This window comes from Anopheles funestus, chromosome 3RL (assembly GCF_943734845.2).
Source record: "Anopheles funestus chromosome 3RL, idAnoFuneDA-416_04, whole genome shotgun sequence".
NCBI lineage: Eukaryota > Metazoa > Arthropoda > Insecta > Diptera > Culicidae > Anopheles > Anopheles funestus.
The window spans coordinates 10,301,598-10,321,208 of record NC_064599.1 but is presented as its reverse complement, the minus strand read 5'-3'; the positions used below and the strand labels follow the sequence as shown (position 1 = coordinate 10,321,208).

At 45.1% G+C, this 19,611-nt stretch overlaps 1 protein-coding gene across 2 annotated transcripts in view; it reads right to left on the bottom strand.

The window, feature by feature from the left end:
• Nucleotides 1–19,611, bottom strand: part of LOC125771280 (ecdysone-induced protein 74EF) — a 218,097-nt gene that overhangs the window by 36,343 nt on the left and 162,143 nt on the right. Inside the window, exon 1 of one of the 2 annotated variants that reach the window (XM_049441746.1) lies at nt 13,703–17,850. The exons of the other annotated variant lie outside the window; for it this stretch is intronic. Within the exon in view, the coding sequence (XP_049297703.1) occupies nt 13,703–15,041 (1,339 nt within the window). The 5' untranslated portion in view covers nt 15,042–17,850. Of the gene's footprint in view, nt 1–13,702; nt 17,851–19,611 lie in introns of those variants that run through there. 2 annotated transcript variants of the gene reach the window in all.

The following is a 19,611-nucleotide window of genomic DNA, read 5'->3' as shown; positions in this document are numbered from 1 at the left end:
GGCGGCAACTTCTCCTGGCGTAATGTCCGGGGTGCGCTAGAGGAAGTTGTATTGCGCGTGGCGTTTCTGGGCCAAGGATGTGATGTTGGTTGAGATGGAATTTCCTGCTTTAATGTTGCGCGTTGGAATCGAGAGCAACGCCGGATAATACATGAGCAAAGGCGCAAAGGGAACGCTTATATGCGGAATTTAATCTACTTCCATTGCGCACTGGCTAATATTCTAAGTGAACTTTTGTGGAAAGTACTGCAATGCCATTTTCTTCCTGCTAGTCAGCTGACTTCCCATTGCGTTCGTTGTAAAACCTAACCTTCACCCGGGTTGGTGTTGTTTGAAGAGTGTAACAACCCAACCCGTACACCGACTGGTAAGCCCCCGTGTATCCAAACACAGAAATAGCGGGGAGGAAAAGACGCAAATTAGTGTCGGCCTTCGTCTCCATGCTTCCAATGAGGTTGGTTCGTTCGGTTGTGAGATTTTATCTCTGCTAATGAAAACACATCGCTCATCAAGCCATGTTGCGTCACGTCCTGTTGCAGTATGTAACGTAATCGGACTGCTCAGTGATAGGATTGAATTGGTTAGGGTGAGGGCCGGGGAGGGAGTTGGGGGGGGGGGGGGGGGGGATGAGAGGGTAAAGATGATCGCTGTAGGGTGGAAAGTAGGCCCGTTTCGATTACTTCCACCAGAACGCCCGCTTCTTGACGTATCGTTAACGATGAGATAATTTTTTTTTGCCAACACTTTTTATTACTCTATCTCAAAAAGATAAAAATGTACAAAGAAGCGTACTTTAACATTTTGTAGTAGTTTAAACATAATAAAATCTACATGAAAAGTGTAAAACAAATGTAAGACAAATGAATTTTATAAAAAAATATCAATCTTTTCATTTCAATACACGAAAAAGAAGAAAGTAACAACAAAAAACGTAAGTGAATTTCACTTTCATCAGTGAACGGAGCGTAATAAAATCTTCTACAGACAAACCGGAGGATGAGCTGAAACAATGTACCGAGGGTAACAACAACCCTTGTTCTGAATAACCTTCCACAAAAAAAAAATAAAACAAAACAAAAATCATCCAAATTTGGTCACTAGTTTGCACACTGATCTTTCATTCATTTTCCTTTTTGTCTTTCATTATTTCCCTCCCTTCCATCGTATTGATGGGTCCATTATGTACACTTTAAAATTTAAATTACTCGCTCATCTTCCACGAGACGGTACGAAACGAATGAGGGAGGGGGCGCGTTGAAAGAGAAGGAGCCCATCACGATCCCCAGGCACTTCATCCCCGCTTATGGAGTGCGATCGTGTGATCGTGCAAATAGTCGAGAGCAAATCGTACGGGTGGGAGCGAGAGCGCACGTGTAACTACAAATTCCACCACAACCGCATTGACCCAGAAAAGAGTTGCGATGATGCTGCTGCAACCCCTTGCGCTCTCGCTGTTCTCACACCCTCGGTTCTCGTTCGCGTTCCTTTGCAAAAAGCATACCGATGGTAAATCGGGGATGGTTAACTCTACTCGCATCGTCTGTTGGGGGGTACTGTTTTGGGGTTTTTTTCTGTGTGTGTGTGTGTGTGCTCCCCGATTCACCCTCTTCCCCGCACCACAAACGATTGACGATCACTCAACGATCGCGATTTACCGATGTGCGGGATTAAGCGAGTATATGTGTGAATTTTAATCCGAATGCGTCTCTGGTATGCAGCTAAGTTATGATGAATGCTTTCGGTGCTTCCTTCTGAATGAACTGCCCCAAGGGAGGGGAATTTCAACGATGCAGCAACAGTAATTGGTGAAGGTAAAAATAGTCAAATAATTGCTTACTACACCACAATTAGCAAGTGGATGGAGATAATTATATTTTCAACCAGCAGCATCACTAAATACTGCCATTGCAAACTAAATCATGCTCTTAAAAAAATATTAAATATAGGAAGCAGGTTCTTAGCGCTCCCGCTAAACGATCGCGCGCCGTGCGGGATTATAGAGAAGCGTTTAATTCATCCCACCTAGCAGACACCACAGTTGCTACTGTCACAGGCCTAGCCACATAAACCATAAAGTTTCATAAAAATACTACCACCGATGTCTTTCTCTTTCGGCGTTTTTGTTGTTGTTGTTGATGCAAACTCTAAATGTTGCGGAATTTCTCGGATTAGTACAGTGCCGCGTGCGTTTCAACGCTTGGCAAAGGAAATCGGGACGGAAATTATGTAACAACGGTACTACTGTGAGATTCTCCATCGTATTTGTGTGTCTGTTTTTTTGATTTTTATTTCATCAATGACTCACGATGGTCTCTCACGCTGCTTGTTTTGTGAAGGGGTTTTTTGTTGGTAGTTTGCTGTTGCATTTCCCATTCCCTCTCACCTGTTTGTTTCATTCAAAAAAAATCCAGCTTCAGGGGTGGGAAAAAGAAAGAGGGAAAGAGGTTTATGCACGACCAGCAAGTGCAGTGGGGCAGTGAGTTGCCAAAAAACGAAAATAAAAACCGAGAGGCTGGGGCTGGTCACTTCACCTACTTAGGGAGACCAAATTTGGCGGATGTTGCGAAACGATTACGCGCCACTTTTCCGGTTCCCGCGTCAATGTGTGTGTGTAAACGTGAACTGTTGGGGCATGATCGGACGGGAAAAATTAAAATGCTAGCTGGATTGCTAGGGTTACCCGTTGCACTTGCCTTCATGTAGTAGCACTAGCATTAGTTTATTAAAAAAAGATGACATTTTTACTCTTAAATAATTAGAAAAATAAAAATAAATAAATAAAAATAAATAAATAAATAAATAAAAATAATAAATAAATAAATAAAAAGGTATGAAAATAGTTCGATGCTCGACGAATCAAATATCTACAGCATATTTCGATAACCAGTAACAGAATATTGCCATTTCAGGCATGCGCTAGATATTAAAGCGACAACATTGTATATATACGCACTGTCTAACTTCGATTTTACGTCATCATTGCGTGATCGCTGTAGATTAGAGTTGCTCCGTTCTGGTTCCTGCTCCTGCTACAATCGAGCAGGCAAAAAATCCTACCATAAAAGCGTTACTCCCCATGCATCAGACTTTGCGTCAAACAGCTGAGCATCGGCAAAACATTCATTGCCCGATCGTGTCACACGATCGTACTGGAAGTGCTCTCCTGCATGGGTAGAGCAGGAAAAACGAAGCATAAAAAAACATATCAACCTTCCTTTCCACCCTCCACCCTTCACCAGCAGCAGCAGCAAAAAAAAACGTTCGTTAAACCCGTGGGCCATCGGTTAAACCAGTCCGAATCGGCGAACGTCCAACACAGAGACACCAAAAACAACGCGCAAACAACCGGTTCCGAACGCGAACGGACGGCCCCAAAACCATTGCGACAGTTTGAATGAATGATGCAAATTTCCGCTTCTGAAATGATTATTCGCCCGCCGGTTAGGCCATCACCGGACCACAACACGGGTTTTTGGGGTGGAAATGGTACGTCGCAGCCCGGGGGGGCCAAGAGGGAAGGGATGATGTCCGATAAAACGCACCGCGAGCAGCGATACCACGGGTGGGGCAGGTCGAGTCGCTAAGAGAAGGAGAATTTCCATCATTCATCGAAGGGTTTTGCGCAACTGACCAGTCCACCAGTAATGTCCGGTGGGGTGGAAAAACCCCCGAAGGGGATTGGAACGAGGGCTTGTTTGGTTTGACCAGCTTACGCAAAGAAAAGACCAGCCGGAAGGATACGGTGTGTGGGTAATATGGAGTGTTGGGAATTTAAAATCATCTTAAAATTGAAGCACAAAGAAAATTGATTGTTTATCACCTGGGAGGTGTTGTTGAGTAGTTGACAAAAAACATGTTGGAATAAAATCCCCAAGCATTTCCTTAACTCACCTAATCTTTCCATGTGTAATCGTAACCGATACCACCGATCCGCACTGATCATTAGCAGCTTAAGGGTGAACTTAAACAGAAATTACAGCACGTCTGGGTGGCGGCGAAACGCGCGATTGCGGCCCGGTTCTTTGTGATCATAAGGTCCCCAACACCGTGTGCAAACGGTCGATTGCGCGGAAAGCGAGAAAATTATGGCGCATTTAAAGAAATTCTGCTTTATATGGCAGTGGCATACGTTGGGCCGGGAGGTTGGGTTGGGACTGTTTTTTTTTTTGTTTGCTTCGTTCGCTTCCGTCACTGATCGATTCGAGCCTTATACGAAAAAAGGGTGACTGCGTAATCAATGCTCCAACATCGTCGCGTATTGCGATTTTGTTAAGGGACAGACATTACTTCAAAGGAAAGGGCAATGTTTCACTTCCAATCGACACACCGTACACCAGTGGTACAGTGTGTAAATTCATCATTTAATGTGATAAATTATCAAATTTTACGCATTTCTCATACTTTCCCATACGGTGCACGAACAACGGAGGTGATTCCCTTTTTGGTCGGTGAGTAAAGTTTTGAACAATTTTTACGACCAACAGGAACCAAAACCTTCGGCTCGTACGTTTCCTGAGCCGGCGGCAGCAGTAGCAAAAGGGAGAAAGGTCGTAAAAACTGCACCCGGGATGTGTTTGTTGTATGCTTGCATTCGTACGGATCGGAACCAAAAACTCCTAGACTCACCAGACATTTCCCGGCTGAAGTGGGTCATAAAAATATTAAACTTCTTATCGATCGCGGGAAGTTTAGCATCACTCTTAAGGTAGGAGATGGTAAAGTTGTGCAACGGTTTGGTTTAATGACACGCACAATTCAACATTGGAATGTTTTGGAAATTTGTAACAATAAAGCAAGCGGAAAATGGGTCCGCTTAAGGAGCTTCTGTTTGTGTTATTGTCTCGATATGTACAAGGATGTTTAACACACAAAACAACAAGGGAATAGGCAAAGCAAAAAAGCAAAAAAAAAGAAAGGAAAACAGTACATCATGGATGTTGCTTTTTCGATAATAAAAATCGTATCCTCATAAAAATAACATAAAATCCAAACGTTGGGAAACGGTTGGAAGCACTTTCAGCCTGGCAGCCGTTTTATACCGCCGTAGAGAAACAAGATTATGCCAGCCAAGGATAATAATTACCGGAAACGAATTTAGCACGGAACCATGTAATCTCTTGCCCATCTCTCCCAGGGTGGACATGTCCTAATCATGGTGAAAATATTTTCATCAATGTGTGGGACGACAGTTGAAGGTGAACACCTTCCGTGCGTCCCCATTCCGCGTATGCCCTTCAAACCAGACCATTCATTGTTGTATTTAATATTTATGATCTCAAGCAGTGCCTTCCGGTTGTGGAGCTGATGGAAACGAGTTAGTAAAGCCTTCCATCCCCTTACGGGCAGTAACATTATGTAGCATCCTTTCTGGCCCTTTTTTGGTTACATGTCTGCTCATCATCTGCTGCTATCCTGACTTGCTACCCTGAGCGCCAACCACTTCGGGGCACACCGGCAAACATTTCCGGTCTGGGAAAAGTTGCACGGGAAACTCTGTTGCCTCTGTCGGATTCGTGGAACGTCGTAGCAAATACAAAGAAAAGCTTCCTATTCTTTTTTTTTTTGGTTGTTGCTATCGTTGGATTTTGTTTTGTATGTGTAGCTTTGGGGTTGTGTTATGCAACGCGCACATGTTAATGGAAAATAACTTGATTCGTGGTAAATCTCGCAGGATTTACCCAACCCGAAGCAAGAGTTGATAAATCGGCCGAGCTAATGCCAACTTTGTTGTGGAACTCGACATTCGGTCCCTAAAAGTTGGGCAGGTTTGTACTTTTTTTGTTGTTGTTGCTTTTTTGGCTCCCACGAGAAAAGTTCCGAAAGCCTTGAAGACTTAGTGAGCCTTGAAAAGTTACTTGAAAGTACAGGGGGGAATAAAAAAAACTCACATTAAGTAGGAATAAGTAGGAAACTCTGGTACATGGACAATTTACAAAGCTTCTTAGAATCATTTAACAGTTGCTGAATGTGCGTTGTGTCAGATTGTATGAATTTGATGTAGAGCATAAAACCGAATTTATCAATCACACGTGCCGTGCCGTAATGAGATCACCTCGATTTAGTGGTTGGAAAGGCCATCATGTAAAAACGCAAACTGTGCAAACGAAACTGGTGTCCCGGAAAGAGATGTCCTAAATTCCCGATAACAAAAAAAACACGCATTAGTCGTCTGGTCTGTTCTACCTAATGCTAATGCCATTTGTGTAAACATATGGAGGAAAGGCGGTTGTTCTATATAATTAGATGACGAGACATCTAGAGATTTGTTCAATCATAAAAAAACCGCATCACGGGGTTCCGTTAAACCAGCTATGTCTGGGAATGGCCAACAAATTTTCCACCCACCATTCTTCAAGGTAAAGCAAATGGGTCAATTGCAAAATATTTGTCCAGTCGAACTGGTGTAAAAATGAGGTTTATTGATGTAGCAGCAGTGTGCAGATACTTGCCACTTGAGCCAACAAAGTAAGTGCTCTAAATGTTTCTCAGTATGTCGCAATGTTTTACTTGAGAGTTTAAGGAATGTTAAAGGGATGCGATTTTAAGGAAAGGAAGGAATGTTAAAATGTGTAAAGGTCATTTAAGCAGCAAATTATTCGGTTTTACTGCATAGTTTTAGCGAGATTTGAACTTACCACGAGCGTTGTGCTAGATAGCGCCCTTACCATTTACTCTCTGAGAGCCTTCACCGTATCCAACGCTAACTGTCAATAAAAAGAGAGCCTGCTCAATGTTTACCGTAGCATGCATCGGTACGTCAAGAATTCCAGTACCGGCATACGACAGCAATTGACGAGTTCAATGGAAAACGGTCATCTTATTATGATGGCATCCAGCAACATCCGTCAGATGTGTGAGATTCGATTGAACAACGCTTAATCGTTCGCCGGCAAACACATTACCACGCATTGCACGTTTAGTCACCCTCCACTCAAAAACTCAACTGCCGGGGGGATAATCGTGCGAGTAGTAAGCGTTATTATTTGTTTGTGTTTAATGCTAAACAACCTTGTCCTGAATTGTTTTTATTAGCACGCTTTTTAAAGCGACGCATTATATAAGCACACGGGTGTGCGCGCGCTCGATCGTATATAGTGTATCGGTTGGTGGATCGATCGAAAGCTGGAAGCGATCATGCCGTTGCGTTTTTATTATTGTGCACGGTTTATAAATGTCGGCACTTTCTCTATTCGATCCGTATGGCGCCACCTGAGTGCAACGGGAATGCGTTCTCTAGCGGTGCGATCTTTTCCGCGCGATCTTCGTTTAGCAACGCTGATCATTACGCTGTGATGATCGCAAATGTCAACCGAAGTCTCCAAGCGGTTGCCTGCTCGCAAATGTCGCTGCCGTGGATTTCCTTCAATACTTCGCTAGCCGTCAGTCTCGTCTCGTTTGTTTAAGAATTCTTGGAAAACGGTAAAGTTCCTGTTCCTGACGAGTGGTGCGCGACACTGAAATTTTGCAGTGCATTTGTACTGGTATGCCATGTACGCCATTTCACAGTACGATGGCTGTAGAACCGAAAACAATTAACACATGTTTTTTTTTAGCAAAGAGTTGTATGTTGTGCGTCACACCAGGGAGGAGAGAAGTGTTTTAGTAGCATGCGGGAGTTTGGGTAAAAATTGTTTGATTTTACGATTGAACTCAACCACCTTTTGGGAAGGAAACAGTTGCCAACAATAATCGTGTTGGAGGTTAAGGTATGGCATGATTAAAAAGTTAACACGGCGCACTTGAATGTGAGTTTCTTAAAGAACTGTTTTTTGGTTTGAACTGCTTTAATGCGATACTTATAATGCTTCAAGTTACACATTTTTCCAACTCCTTTTCGATTATGGGCACTAGTTATAAGGTGTTTTATTCATGTCATTTAACACTTGTTTATTGGAGACTTGATCAACTTCAAAGCGGTGGTTACGATGATGAAGCATAACGTGAAATGAACTAAAGGGCCATACAAAATAAATATTACAATTTCCTAGAACCCAGCAGTCTGTTGCGTATGTTTTCATTAACGCGATATTATTTGTATTTCCAAAAAAAAATCCTGTACACCGTTTCACCGATCATCTGCGCCAACCGTGTCGTGTTGTTCTACCTTCCTGGCTGTGTCTGTTTTTTTTCTTCGCTTCTTCCCTTTAAACCTTGAGTCGGTAAAGTTGTTTTTCTCATCCAACGCCACCCTCACATTAGCTGAGGGTCACCGTGTAACCTAATTGTAAAAAACACGTTCGAACGTTTTGTGGCCAACCTTCACGAAAACCAAATCTCGACTGGTGGCACGTTCACGAAATTATCTCACATTCAATGCAATGAAGCGAGGTACGTTGATGAAAGGAAGTGAGAATTTTCTTCCCCCCTTGTACCGATCAAACGTTGTCACTTTTTTTATTTCAATAGAGTGTTATTTTCTCTCGCACTTTTAAACACAAAATACTTATCGAATATCGAATATTGTTAATCCCCCATTTCTTCCACATAATCATCTCAATTAACTTGTTTCGACCCGTGCTTAGCTTTTGCTCCGCCAAGGGAAATACGTGTGCGAGATATACACCCCACCCCCCACAGGTACCCGACTTACTTTGCCCAATCCGTACCGATTAGCGATTTTAAACACGTACACGCTGTCATGGTGGTGTTGCACGGGAGCCTTCGCCATTCTTCTGAAATGGCCCCCTTTTTTTCTCCACCAATCCAAGCGGAACGGGCGCACATTAGGGAACCCGAAAGCACACAGGCCGAATGAAACGAAAGCATAATAGTAATGGGCCGATGATCAAGGTAGTGGAGTGGAGTGAAATGGTAGTAGATGATGAGAAAGTATAAGAAAAGCGCCAACCGAAGCATGGGCAGCAAAGTGTAAGTCGGACAGAAAGAAAAACGTCAGGTAGGTCATGGTCGATGGGTGGTATTTTACATAAAACAGAAGCGTGCTCACTATCGAAACGTTGCCAAACGGCTGATGGAAGTAACTGCCCAGAGGGGTGAGTGGTGTAGATATTAATTATTTATCAGCATGGAAGGAGTGAAATGAAATCAAAATATTTTTTTTTATTTTCATACCTCCAATGTACTATTTCTTACACAATGGTCTTCCCTTCGTTCCTGCCTCATGTCATGCGCAATTGACCAAAAACCTGTGCATAGAAACAGTTAACCTAATTTTTGCAGCTCACTAAACGCCAGTATGGTTAATCGTTTTTCAACCAATTACTATTACGCAGTATGTCACGCTGACGCTGGTCTGGTATGAATTATGATCAACCTCGTTCTGCTACTCATTCCCGGGGGAGAATCCACACTCATCTCCTCGAAAAGATGCAGGAAAGTACCAAACAACTTGTTAAAAAAAAGAAAAGAAAATTCAACCCAATAAAAACGAACGACAGCAGAACGATGCACGAGCTGAAATCATAAAAAACCAATAATTTTCGCCACTGCACGCAGGAACGCAAGCGAGAAGAAAATAGAAAACACTCACGCTTTCGATAAGGAAGAACGAAAGTGAGGTCACCGTTTGGCTTTGGTTGTTTAAGTTAATGAGCTCGAAGGCAACAACAAAAAAAAAACAAAATTTCCTCCTCCTACCCCCCCAAAAAAAAAAACGCCCATTAAACATTTGCGGGCGATTAGACCTTGCACATTGCAGAAAACATTTTTCTTTTTCCGTACGGAAACAAAAAAAAACATTTTTCTTTTTTTCCCACCCCCCGTGAATGTACACTCGGATGTCCAACAGATGAGACACACAACGCTGCATATATTACGACGAGGGCATAACTCATATGTGCGATTGAAGCTGAGCAAGTGTGAAATTTTCTTTTGTGCTTTAGTTTAGGTTTTCACTTGTCGGTGTTGTACGTTTCTGCGCCTTTTTAGCAAATGTTGTTTCCGCGACGCTGTCGACGAAAATTATCCGAACTTTGCAAGCAAAACCACCAAACCACGTATTAGATAACGTGTACTAAAATAGAACCTGATTCCTGCACAAGAACTGCATTCGGTTGCGTGTGGAGATGCGAAGGGTGGGAATAACAATTTATTTGATAAATAAAAAACATGAAGCACAACAACATGCATAAATTGTCGAACAAACAACGTCTGCAACCGTTGCAGCAAGGGAAGTGCAGCAAAAGGTGAAATAAATAAAATCGCGAATGTGTTTTTCTCTCGAATTATCGCCCTCACCAACGAGGACACATGATCGCAAACATGCGCTAATTTAGTTTTCTAAGAAAAAAATATTCTTAATTTCTGAACGGAAAATTTCTTCAAATGTACTTAATGAACTATTCAATGTTTTCAAAAGTAGACTAATTTAAGCGTTATCTCAAGATATGATGAACACACGTCATAGCGCCGCGTCTGTTGGCGAAACCCAACAGATAGCGATCGACATCACCACCGCACAACCAAACGGCGGCATCATCCGTAATGAAAAAGACCTTGAACTTGAAGCGACAGTACAGTCTTCACGTTTCTTCACTTCTCGGTCACTTTCTCGTTTGGGCCGTTAACACCGCCGTTCACACCTCCTCCCTACGGCTTGCGATCGGTTCGCCAGAGTCTTCACACTACCCACCAGCAGTCTGCCCAACCGGTGAGGCAAACATCATAACCGCGGACATCTCATCTCACTGTGCAACGAGATATGGAACCACCCCGTACCACGTTGAAAGAGATCTTGTACCGACGATCAGCAGCGTGAGCGGGATGAGTGACTTTCTTTTCTGGACGCTTTCTGCGTCGTCGTCTTCTTCGCGATCTATGCAAATTGGGACTAACACACACACACGCAAACGTGGAACGCTGGAACGATTGAACTCCTTCCTGCATCTCCAGCACAGTCAGAACGTGTGTCAACAACACTCGTTCGACAACAGCACCAAGACCACGGCACATCCGGTCGCGCAAGGGATGAAAAAAAAGAAAACAAGCAAGGTGTGTGGGGAGTTGCGGTTTTTTTGTTGTTGTTGCTGGTGGTGTTGCTTATCTCTACACCTTCGCATGCTACTGTCCGGTCCGAGCAGGGGGTTGCGAACTCGGTACCAATACATGCGCCTGCGCTAAACCCCTGATGGAACCTGTTCGACAAACGGGAAACGACTTGGAAACCGATCCGACCGTGTGTTGCTGCAATTCCCGGGAATATGGCAGCTCCCAGCATCAGCTTTTTGGGGGGGCAGCAAGTGTTTCCCTCCCTTTTAGTGTGTGTGTATGTATGTGTGCGTATTCTGTCAATGTTCTGCAAGCGTTCCATTCCACTTTACTTAGTGTCTGAGGGTGGGTTTTTTGTTGTTTCTTCTGCGTTCGTCAATCAGTATGATCGAATTTTGATCGGTTTTTACTTCCCGATCGAGTGCTCGGACCGGATGACGTACGGCGGAATGTAATGGATGCGTTGTGTAACGATCGTGGGTGTCTATGGGTAGGTGATCTTATTCAATTTTTTCCACTTGTTTGGGTCACAAACGGATGGTAGAGACGGTCAAATTTTTGGGTTGATTTTTCTAAGCGAGATGACATGCTTTCTAAGTAGTATTAGTCAATGGTTCTTAAAAACACTGTGTTTATACAGCTTTCTTCAATCCTTCCGGCGGTTAATGAGACTATTTTATTAACACTAAACTTTCCTTTTCACCTTTCATTATTACCTGTGCACCTCTTCTTAATTTTACGTGAAACAACCCGTGTCTATGGGCTGTGAAAAGGGGGTAAGATCACGATTGAAGCTACTTCCAGTTTTAATGTGCAATATTTGTAAGGGTGTGCCGTGACTTCCCAAACTGTGAGCCAAACTGGTGGCATTCCACCACCACCCACCCCCTAGGGAGCCTTCCGGTGTTCAGCGGTAACAACATGTCTGCTTATGTATTATTTCCGTACCATCCTTTTTGCAACCTGATGAATATCGATTTTTCATCGGTTCGCTTTTCGCCCGCAGGCCGTGGCAAAGTTAAAATGTGCCCCGACGCCTGTCGGCACGACGCTTGCTCAGCTTCTGTACTTGGAAGGGTTATTGCGGTTTCCGTCGGTATTGATTTTTCGTGGCGGAAGTTATACAATGGTTGCGAAACGGCCCAACCGCTCACCGGTCTGGCCTACATAGGGCATACTTGCCCTGAACCGGTAAAGCTGTTCCTGCACAGCGCCTAATGCTGGTAACATTTTGCATTACAGTCTCTTCGAGGTATATGGTCCAAAGGAAGCGATTCTTGGCCACTTTACAAACAGGAATCGAAGCTTAAGATTTATATAAAACAGGGGAAGCACGGAAATAGTTGCCCAAGACGCGTTGCTGTCTTATGCAAATGGTGTCCGAAAATGGTGGAATCTAGCTAAAAACTGGTTCTAGTAGAGGGTGCAAAACGCAAACCAAAAACACAAAAACAGAACGAACGGAATATCGCGAAATATATAGTCACACATTCCTATATCGAATGCTCCAGCTATTGACGTCAATCGGGAGATGTTGGGTTCATCCCGGTGACGCCGTTCGGGAGACGACGATAATCACATCAATTAAAAATCATATTTCAAATCAAAAAGTCCCAAAAACCACGGTCCACCATCATGTTCGGCAGTTTAAAATATTCCTACGTCCACATTGTACATGTCTCAAGAAGTACACATTGTTCATGGTTTCCAAGGGAAGTGTCTAAGCGATTCCCGGGGCCATACAGTAAGTACTTCAAACAATGTATTACATGGAACCGTTGAGAATCGTTACACAATTCAAATGTTCTGGATGAAATTTTGGAGTACTTTTGAGCAATTCTTGCTGCACTCCTTTACCGAGAAGTTACTGTACATAGCTTGAAGTGCACTTCTGGAGCAGCGTTAGATCGTCGCGGTTAACACCAAACGAATTCACGACGGATTCTGAGACAAAAACAAAATACACACACTTCGTTGCTACTTCCGTCACTCGTTTGCCTTCCGGCATTTTTGGTACTTCTCATCATTTCGATTTTCTTCAATCTATAAAAAAAAATTGGAACCAACTCCTGCTGACTAACTAACTCTTGCTGCCAATTTATGCACAAGAGAAGCACGCAAAAAACCAACACGCACTGCAGAAACTGTATCGATTGAAGGCTAAAGAATGCCCATTATAAAATAGGAACCCCTTTTTTTCCTTCCGCTGACCCGTTTATAACAGTTACGGTAGTTTGATGACTTCGATCGAACACACCACCGTCACCGTCACGCCCCTACAGCTTCCACAGATGGCGCAAGGGGTACGGGTCACACAAAAAGGGCTTCTCCGATCCTTCGGATGCGTGTGTGCGAAACCGGCCAAGGTCGGTCGGTACGTTCTTGCCGGGGTTTTGCCGTTTTGTGCTTAAGAAGTTAAAAGGAGGTCTGTTTTCCTTTTGCAAATTCCGAAGGGATCGATCACCGATAGGAACAACCTTTTTTTCTTCATTCTTTTCGAGATGACCTAATTCCCATCCCGGTATCGGAGCCGTTAGCAAAACTGAACGATTGTAACCAGAGTAACAACTAGACCATATTGACCCTTTACTTAGGGGGTTCTCCATTGGATCAAATTGAACCTTCACCAGCTTCTATCCCACGATGCTAAACAATCGCTTAAAGTAGCAACTGTTCAAATTTAAAATTCCGCTTTTTAAACTCCCTTAGCTAAACAGGCCCGTTTAAAGGGTAAAAGGGTGGTGTGCAAACTTACGGTATCGTTTCATTAGACTCTTCTTGTACGCGGCACTCTCGGGACCACGGCTATGATGTTCGGCAGCCGAATCGTCCGAATCTTCCGTCACGGAGCCACTTCGCGGACGGCGCTTGATCTTCATCGACAGATCCAGCGGAGCGTCCAGATCTTCCTCCTCCAGCTCTTCGTCTTCCTCATCATCTTCCTCTTCTTCGGCGTCGCCTTCCGCTTCCTCCTCGTACGATGCACCCGTCCTGGGCAGGATGGTGTACCGATCCGGTCGGGCCAACCTTAACCGCTCGGCGGAACGCTCCGTCTCTTCGGGTGCCGTCCGGATCACATCCGTACCGTGAGGTTCTTCACCGGAACGTACCACCACACTGCCGTGGCTACGTTCACTGTAGTCGGAATCATCTTGATCGGTGATCATGCGCCGAGGACTGCTAGAATCGCGACCCGATCGAACATGGCCGCTGACAGACTTGTGGTAGAGTCGCTGGTGCGCGTACGGCATGGCGGCGGGTTGCTCGGAAATCGTTCGCTGCAACGCATACGGTCGATACGGGCTGGAGCGTCTAGTGGCGGCTGCGTAGTAGTCACCGGAACGAGGTTCGTCCTCTTCATCGTCATCCGCCTCGTTGCCCGTCTCAGCACTGTAGTGCCGACGGCGATGCAACTCCGGCCGGGTCTCGTCGGTCGTCTGCGTGTCCAAATGTGACTGACGCCGTTCGGTGTCCATCTCTTCGGCTACGGAGCTGCGCCGTACGATGGAACTGGGACGTTCTTCCTTGATGTAGCGGATGACGTTGACACGCTCCGCTGGCTGCACTGTCTGTGCGGGTGGCGGTGTTTTGGACCGTTCAACCGACTTATATCGTTCCGATCGTGGTGCCGGAGAACCTGTAGCAGATCTGGGCGATGCGGACCTAGACCGGGATCTTGACCGGGATCTGCTACGAGACGCCTGTGAGACCTGCGAGTAATCGAGAGAAGTTCTCGTCGGTCGTGGTGAGTGTGATGTGGCTAAATTTTCTCCAACATCTTCCCGATGTTCGTCCGACATGCTGGCGGATCGCTCCCGTGCCGGAGGTGTTTGAGAACGGGGAGTTCCCGGTCGCGGTTGATGATGGCGTATGATAATTCGCGACTGTTCCGGAGTGGCCCTGCTGTCGGGTTGTTCCGCATCGATAACAGGTGAGGACGGTGAGGACACATTGGACGCGTTAGAGGCAGGCGGTGGAGGTGTCGGTGTGTCTGAAGGTGCCGGAGGTGATGGAGATGCTGTGGCACTCGTCGTCGAACCGGCCGAACTGCCGACGAACGTATGAGACGGCGGTAGATGCTGTAACATCATCATCGTTTAAGCCGTCTTTATAATTGTGAGTGAGAGTGTGTGTTTGTATATGTATGGGGGTTCGGGATTAAGTATAATTAATTTTTCTATATTTGATCCACCTTCGCAGTGGGATTCTTTCTAAGTCTGCTGATGTACTCTACTATGACACACTGAACAACAGGAGCAACACAATGTACTATCTTCACTAAACATTTGCACTACAAGTTCAACGCCAAATTCCAAACTAACAACTGTCCACCATTTTCTACACTTTCGGGGACGTACCCATGGGGTTGCTTCGCACCGGGAAGAACCTTTCGCTTCCGTAACATCTAAACAATTCGAGCTATCTGCATCGCAAACACTAACACGCGCACACGCAAAACCCGATACATAGATATGAAACAAATGGCCGATAAACAATATATATATTTGCGAAAACAGAAAGAACCGAAAGAACTGTCACAAACTAACACACCATGTTTCGATCTACTGTTCAATCCATTCTAGGCGATCTCTCTAGTGTGATCGTTACACATGTTTACTAACAGCTCACGCCCATCTGACTGTCACTACGCTACTGTCACTTGCTTTGTACAGGAGATTGTTTGCCTGGCGACTCCTCTCAATTAGAGATCCCGACAAGACGACCACACTCTGGGGTAGTGGGCTCCATCATTTCGACAGCCAGCTTGCACGGGAATGGAGTTTCACCTACGGTGTGATGGTGCATGGTTCTCCACCAAAACTCGCTTCGCTCTTGTGGTCGAACAATAAATGCGCTAGCAGCAGAACTCTTTGACACAATAATTCTAGTAACGATAGACTCTTTTCACAACTATGTAATGTAACGAAACTCAGCTAAATGTTTTCTTTTTAATGAATGCTTTCACTATACAATTTGCACTAAATTTGCACTATTTGATGTGTGTGGTTGTTGCTGTGTTCTTGTGAGGTAGTTGAGTTTGTTTCAGGTGGTAAGAATGGTACGGACGATCTACATCACCGTGGGCTGACCGAAGCTTCGCCGTGCCCACACTTGGGTCACTTGGTTTTACACAGAAGCTGATTCGATTGATCTTTACCGTTGTTGCATTCACACCATCATCATCTCGGTGTTTGGGGCCTGCTCACGTACAGCGTACGAAGGTCTTTGCCGCCTGGGTTTTCTAGCAAACGCGAGTTAGAACATTCGCAAAACGCACGGCACACATGAAAGAAGCGCAACCAAACCAGGCAACACACACTGTTGGCCACAAATTTTCACTCTCACTTTTGCACAACCACCCTGCACACCGTGTGTCTTCACGGTCACGACGAACAGCTGGGCGGCACTAGTTTGGTCGATGTGCCGGGAAATTTTTTTTTGGGAGGAAAGTAAAAAGATTTGCCGGCTTTTTCCACCCGCGAACTTTGCAGCACTAAACAACGGATACGGAGGAATTTTTCACCAGTGCGCGCCTGTTCGTAGTGTGCGTACGAACGGGAACCGGGAAAGCAAACAACCGACAACCGAGAAAACAAAAACCCCCAAGCAACTAAAACACTCAATTTCCTCTCCCGGAACTGCTGTCGTGTACGAATTAGAATTTCCCAGCGTGGTTTAGTGGTCTTTTTTCCACGGCTTACCGTTTACCGGGCGTTTTACTTTTACTTGTTTTAAGCTTCGTGTGTGTATGTATTTATGTGCTTGTATTTTACGTTTCTTGCGGCACTGGAGTTTGGCGAACTTTTTGTTTTATTTTTCTCTCTCTTTATTTTTTTTTTTTCACAAAGTATGGCGCACCGTTTTGTCGAGGCTTGGAGTGGTTATGTTTTTGCAAACTACAAATTTTCCGATAACCTCACTAACAGAAGCGAAAAATCCACTCCATTGCACGGGACTTTGATAAACACGGGCGGTTTGGTTCTGGCTTCTGGCTTTCGCACTTATCCCACTCGGCTGTCGTGTGTGTTGTGTGGAGCAAGTGCAGCGGGCACCTTTTGCAAAACGTTTGCTCACTTCGACGCAACAAACGGCTACGCGCGGTGACAGCGTACGCGACGACGACGAACGGCGACGTCGACGGGAACGATAAAACAAAACGCGTACTCACGCGACCCGTTCTTGAATTGAAATGAACGTGGGTTCCATTCCGATCCGAAAAATTCAAAGCACTTCGACGGTTCCGACCTTCCTCTACGCTTTTCTGCTTCTTCCCTACCGGTGCAACCCCCTTAACGACAGCGGAGTACCTACCCCTAAAATACGACTCGAACTCGAACGCAGCACGACGAAGCGTACTAAAGCGCGCACCACCACCACCAATACACCGAACCGAGAGCACTCGCACGCTTTTGGGTGGTAGGAAGACAAACACAAAAAAAACGAGCGCCCAACATCACACAGCAAAACGGCAAAACCTACACCAACATCCAATTGGACGCACTCTCGCTCTCGTGAGTGCGCTTACCCCCTGACGGTGCGAAAGCGAAATTGCTCGAAATGCACTTCTGCTCGTTGATTTCCCCTTATTTCACCGAGGGTTGGTTTTTCCCGAAGCGCTCCCCTCCACTGTGGCATGGTTACAGACCGACCGGTATGGGCACGGGCCACAAACAATACCGGACCGTGCACCGTGCCGTTGTGGAAGGGGAAGTGCAATCACGCACCAGACGAAGATTGTGCAATTCCGTTTGCTGTGATGTGTGTGGAGCGTTTTGCCTGTGTGGTAGTGAATTCCGAACAGGGTAACTCGGTCGGTGCGATCGCACTGACGAACGCGAGCAGCGATTGTTGGACAGTAAGTTCCACGGAAGTTTGGAGTTTACTTGTTTTATAAATTATTGTAAAAAAATATTAAATAAATAATTTATGAAACCTTAAAGTTCCTTTTTTACTACAGCTTTCGAGTTATGATGTTTTGTTGAAAAATTGCAACAATTTTAGAAAATCAGAAGTGGAATCTGAGATCTTTGCAAAACCAGAAATGCAGCTAGAAATAATTTAAAATTACAACGAGCTGTCATATTGCATGTAAACAATGTAAACCGTGAGTTGTCACTCGTGAGTTACTGCAAAGAATGTACATAATTAAAGAAGTTTTCAAAGAGATCACGCTTTTTCTTTTTCAAAGGTTTTGTAGTTTCACGCTGGAAAATTCCAGTTGCGTTTGAATAAACGAGTGAGTGATGTGAGAGTTGTGTACTCGCTCTTAGCTCGTTAGTTCTACTAACAGAAATATAAGAAAAAAATCTCAAATTGAAGTTTTAGCATGAAAATCTCATCCATACGACCAATTTGACCATACCAATGTTGCACGCTCATCCCATAGTCCGCACGCAGTGCTCGCCTCAGGCTTGTTGCGCGGGTGAGTGGTGAGTGCCGCATCGTGAAAAGCGAAAACACCTCCGGGCGGCCCTACTGCAAACCCCTGCCCTGACGTAAACCAACCCCCTTTCGCGTTGCAATGGTGCCGCAGCGACCGATTCGCTTTCGCGCGTCGATGGAAAGGGCAAGAAGGCCAGCACAAAACGGAAACGGAAACTGCGTCCCACCGTGCAGCCGACGTCGGACCGGAGGGAAAAGGTGAGGCCGAAACGTGGCCCGTAAGGAGGTGACGGTGACTAGACGTTCGCACACACCATATGATTCCGAAACCAGACGTTGCGCCCCGTCAATCCGTCGTCGTCGTCAGCTGTGTGGAAGAAAGAAGGCAAAGGAAAGGCCGCAGGGACGAATGCATCGATCGGCGTCGAATGCGAGCATGAAAAGGATGCCAAGCATTGGAAAAGGGCGTTTGTCAGAAGGGATCAGAACAATGTAAGGGCTTCCCACAAGCAAGGGAGAGAAAGAATGCGCGTGTGTGTGTGGTGGAATGCAGAATGCGTAAAGAGGGCCAAAGTGAAAAGGAATAAGAAGGCGGAGACGCAGGACAAAATGAAAAGGATCTGCCTGATGCCTGTTGAGGGTGTACTACTAATTTCGGTGATAAATTAATGATGATGGCCTAGCCAGCGTACACTCACTCGAGTGTACTTGGCTAATAATTTACGGGGATTTTTTTTTGTGCCACAAAGAAGCCTACGCCACCTACCAATGTGTCGGAAGCAAATGTTGTGGGAGCCAAGATTTTCCCAAGATGTTCTGCTGCAACTTTTCCAGAACCCGGGATGGAGCGTAATGAAATAGTTTCGACTTTACTATCGAGCTAATTCTAGCGAACAGGCAAACTTCCATGTACTTACAACAGCAAACAAGAAAAAAAACACCTTTCTGCGCATTCCAACGTATGGCGTGTGGAAGGGAAAACGCCTCGCAAAAAGGGAATCGATCGTGGGTGTGGGAAATTGTGTGGTGCTGGAAAAAAAGTGTCACAGCAAGCATTTCCAAAGGAGCAAATTAAGTTGAGGAGGGAAAAATAAGCACAAAGTAACATTCGGTCGACATCATCAGAGAAAGTGGGATAAAGGCGAAACCGAATGTGTTTGGCAGGGTCATTTATTGCTTTTAAATTTAGAACTTTGAAACATGTTAGTCAATACTTTGGCATCGGTCAAGGCATCGTCAGTTTTTGGTGGTCCGTTTCCGTGGTTGGAAAAAAAATTATCC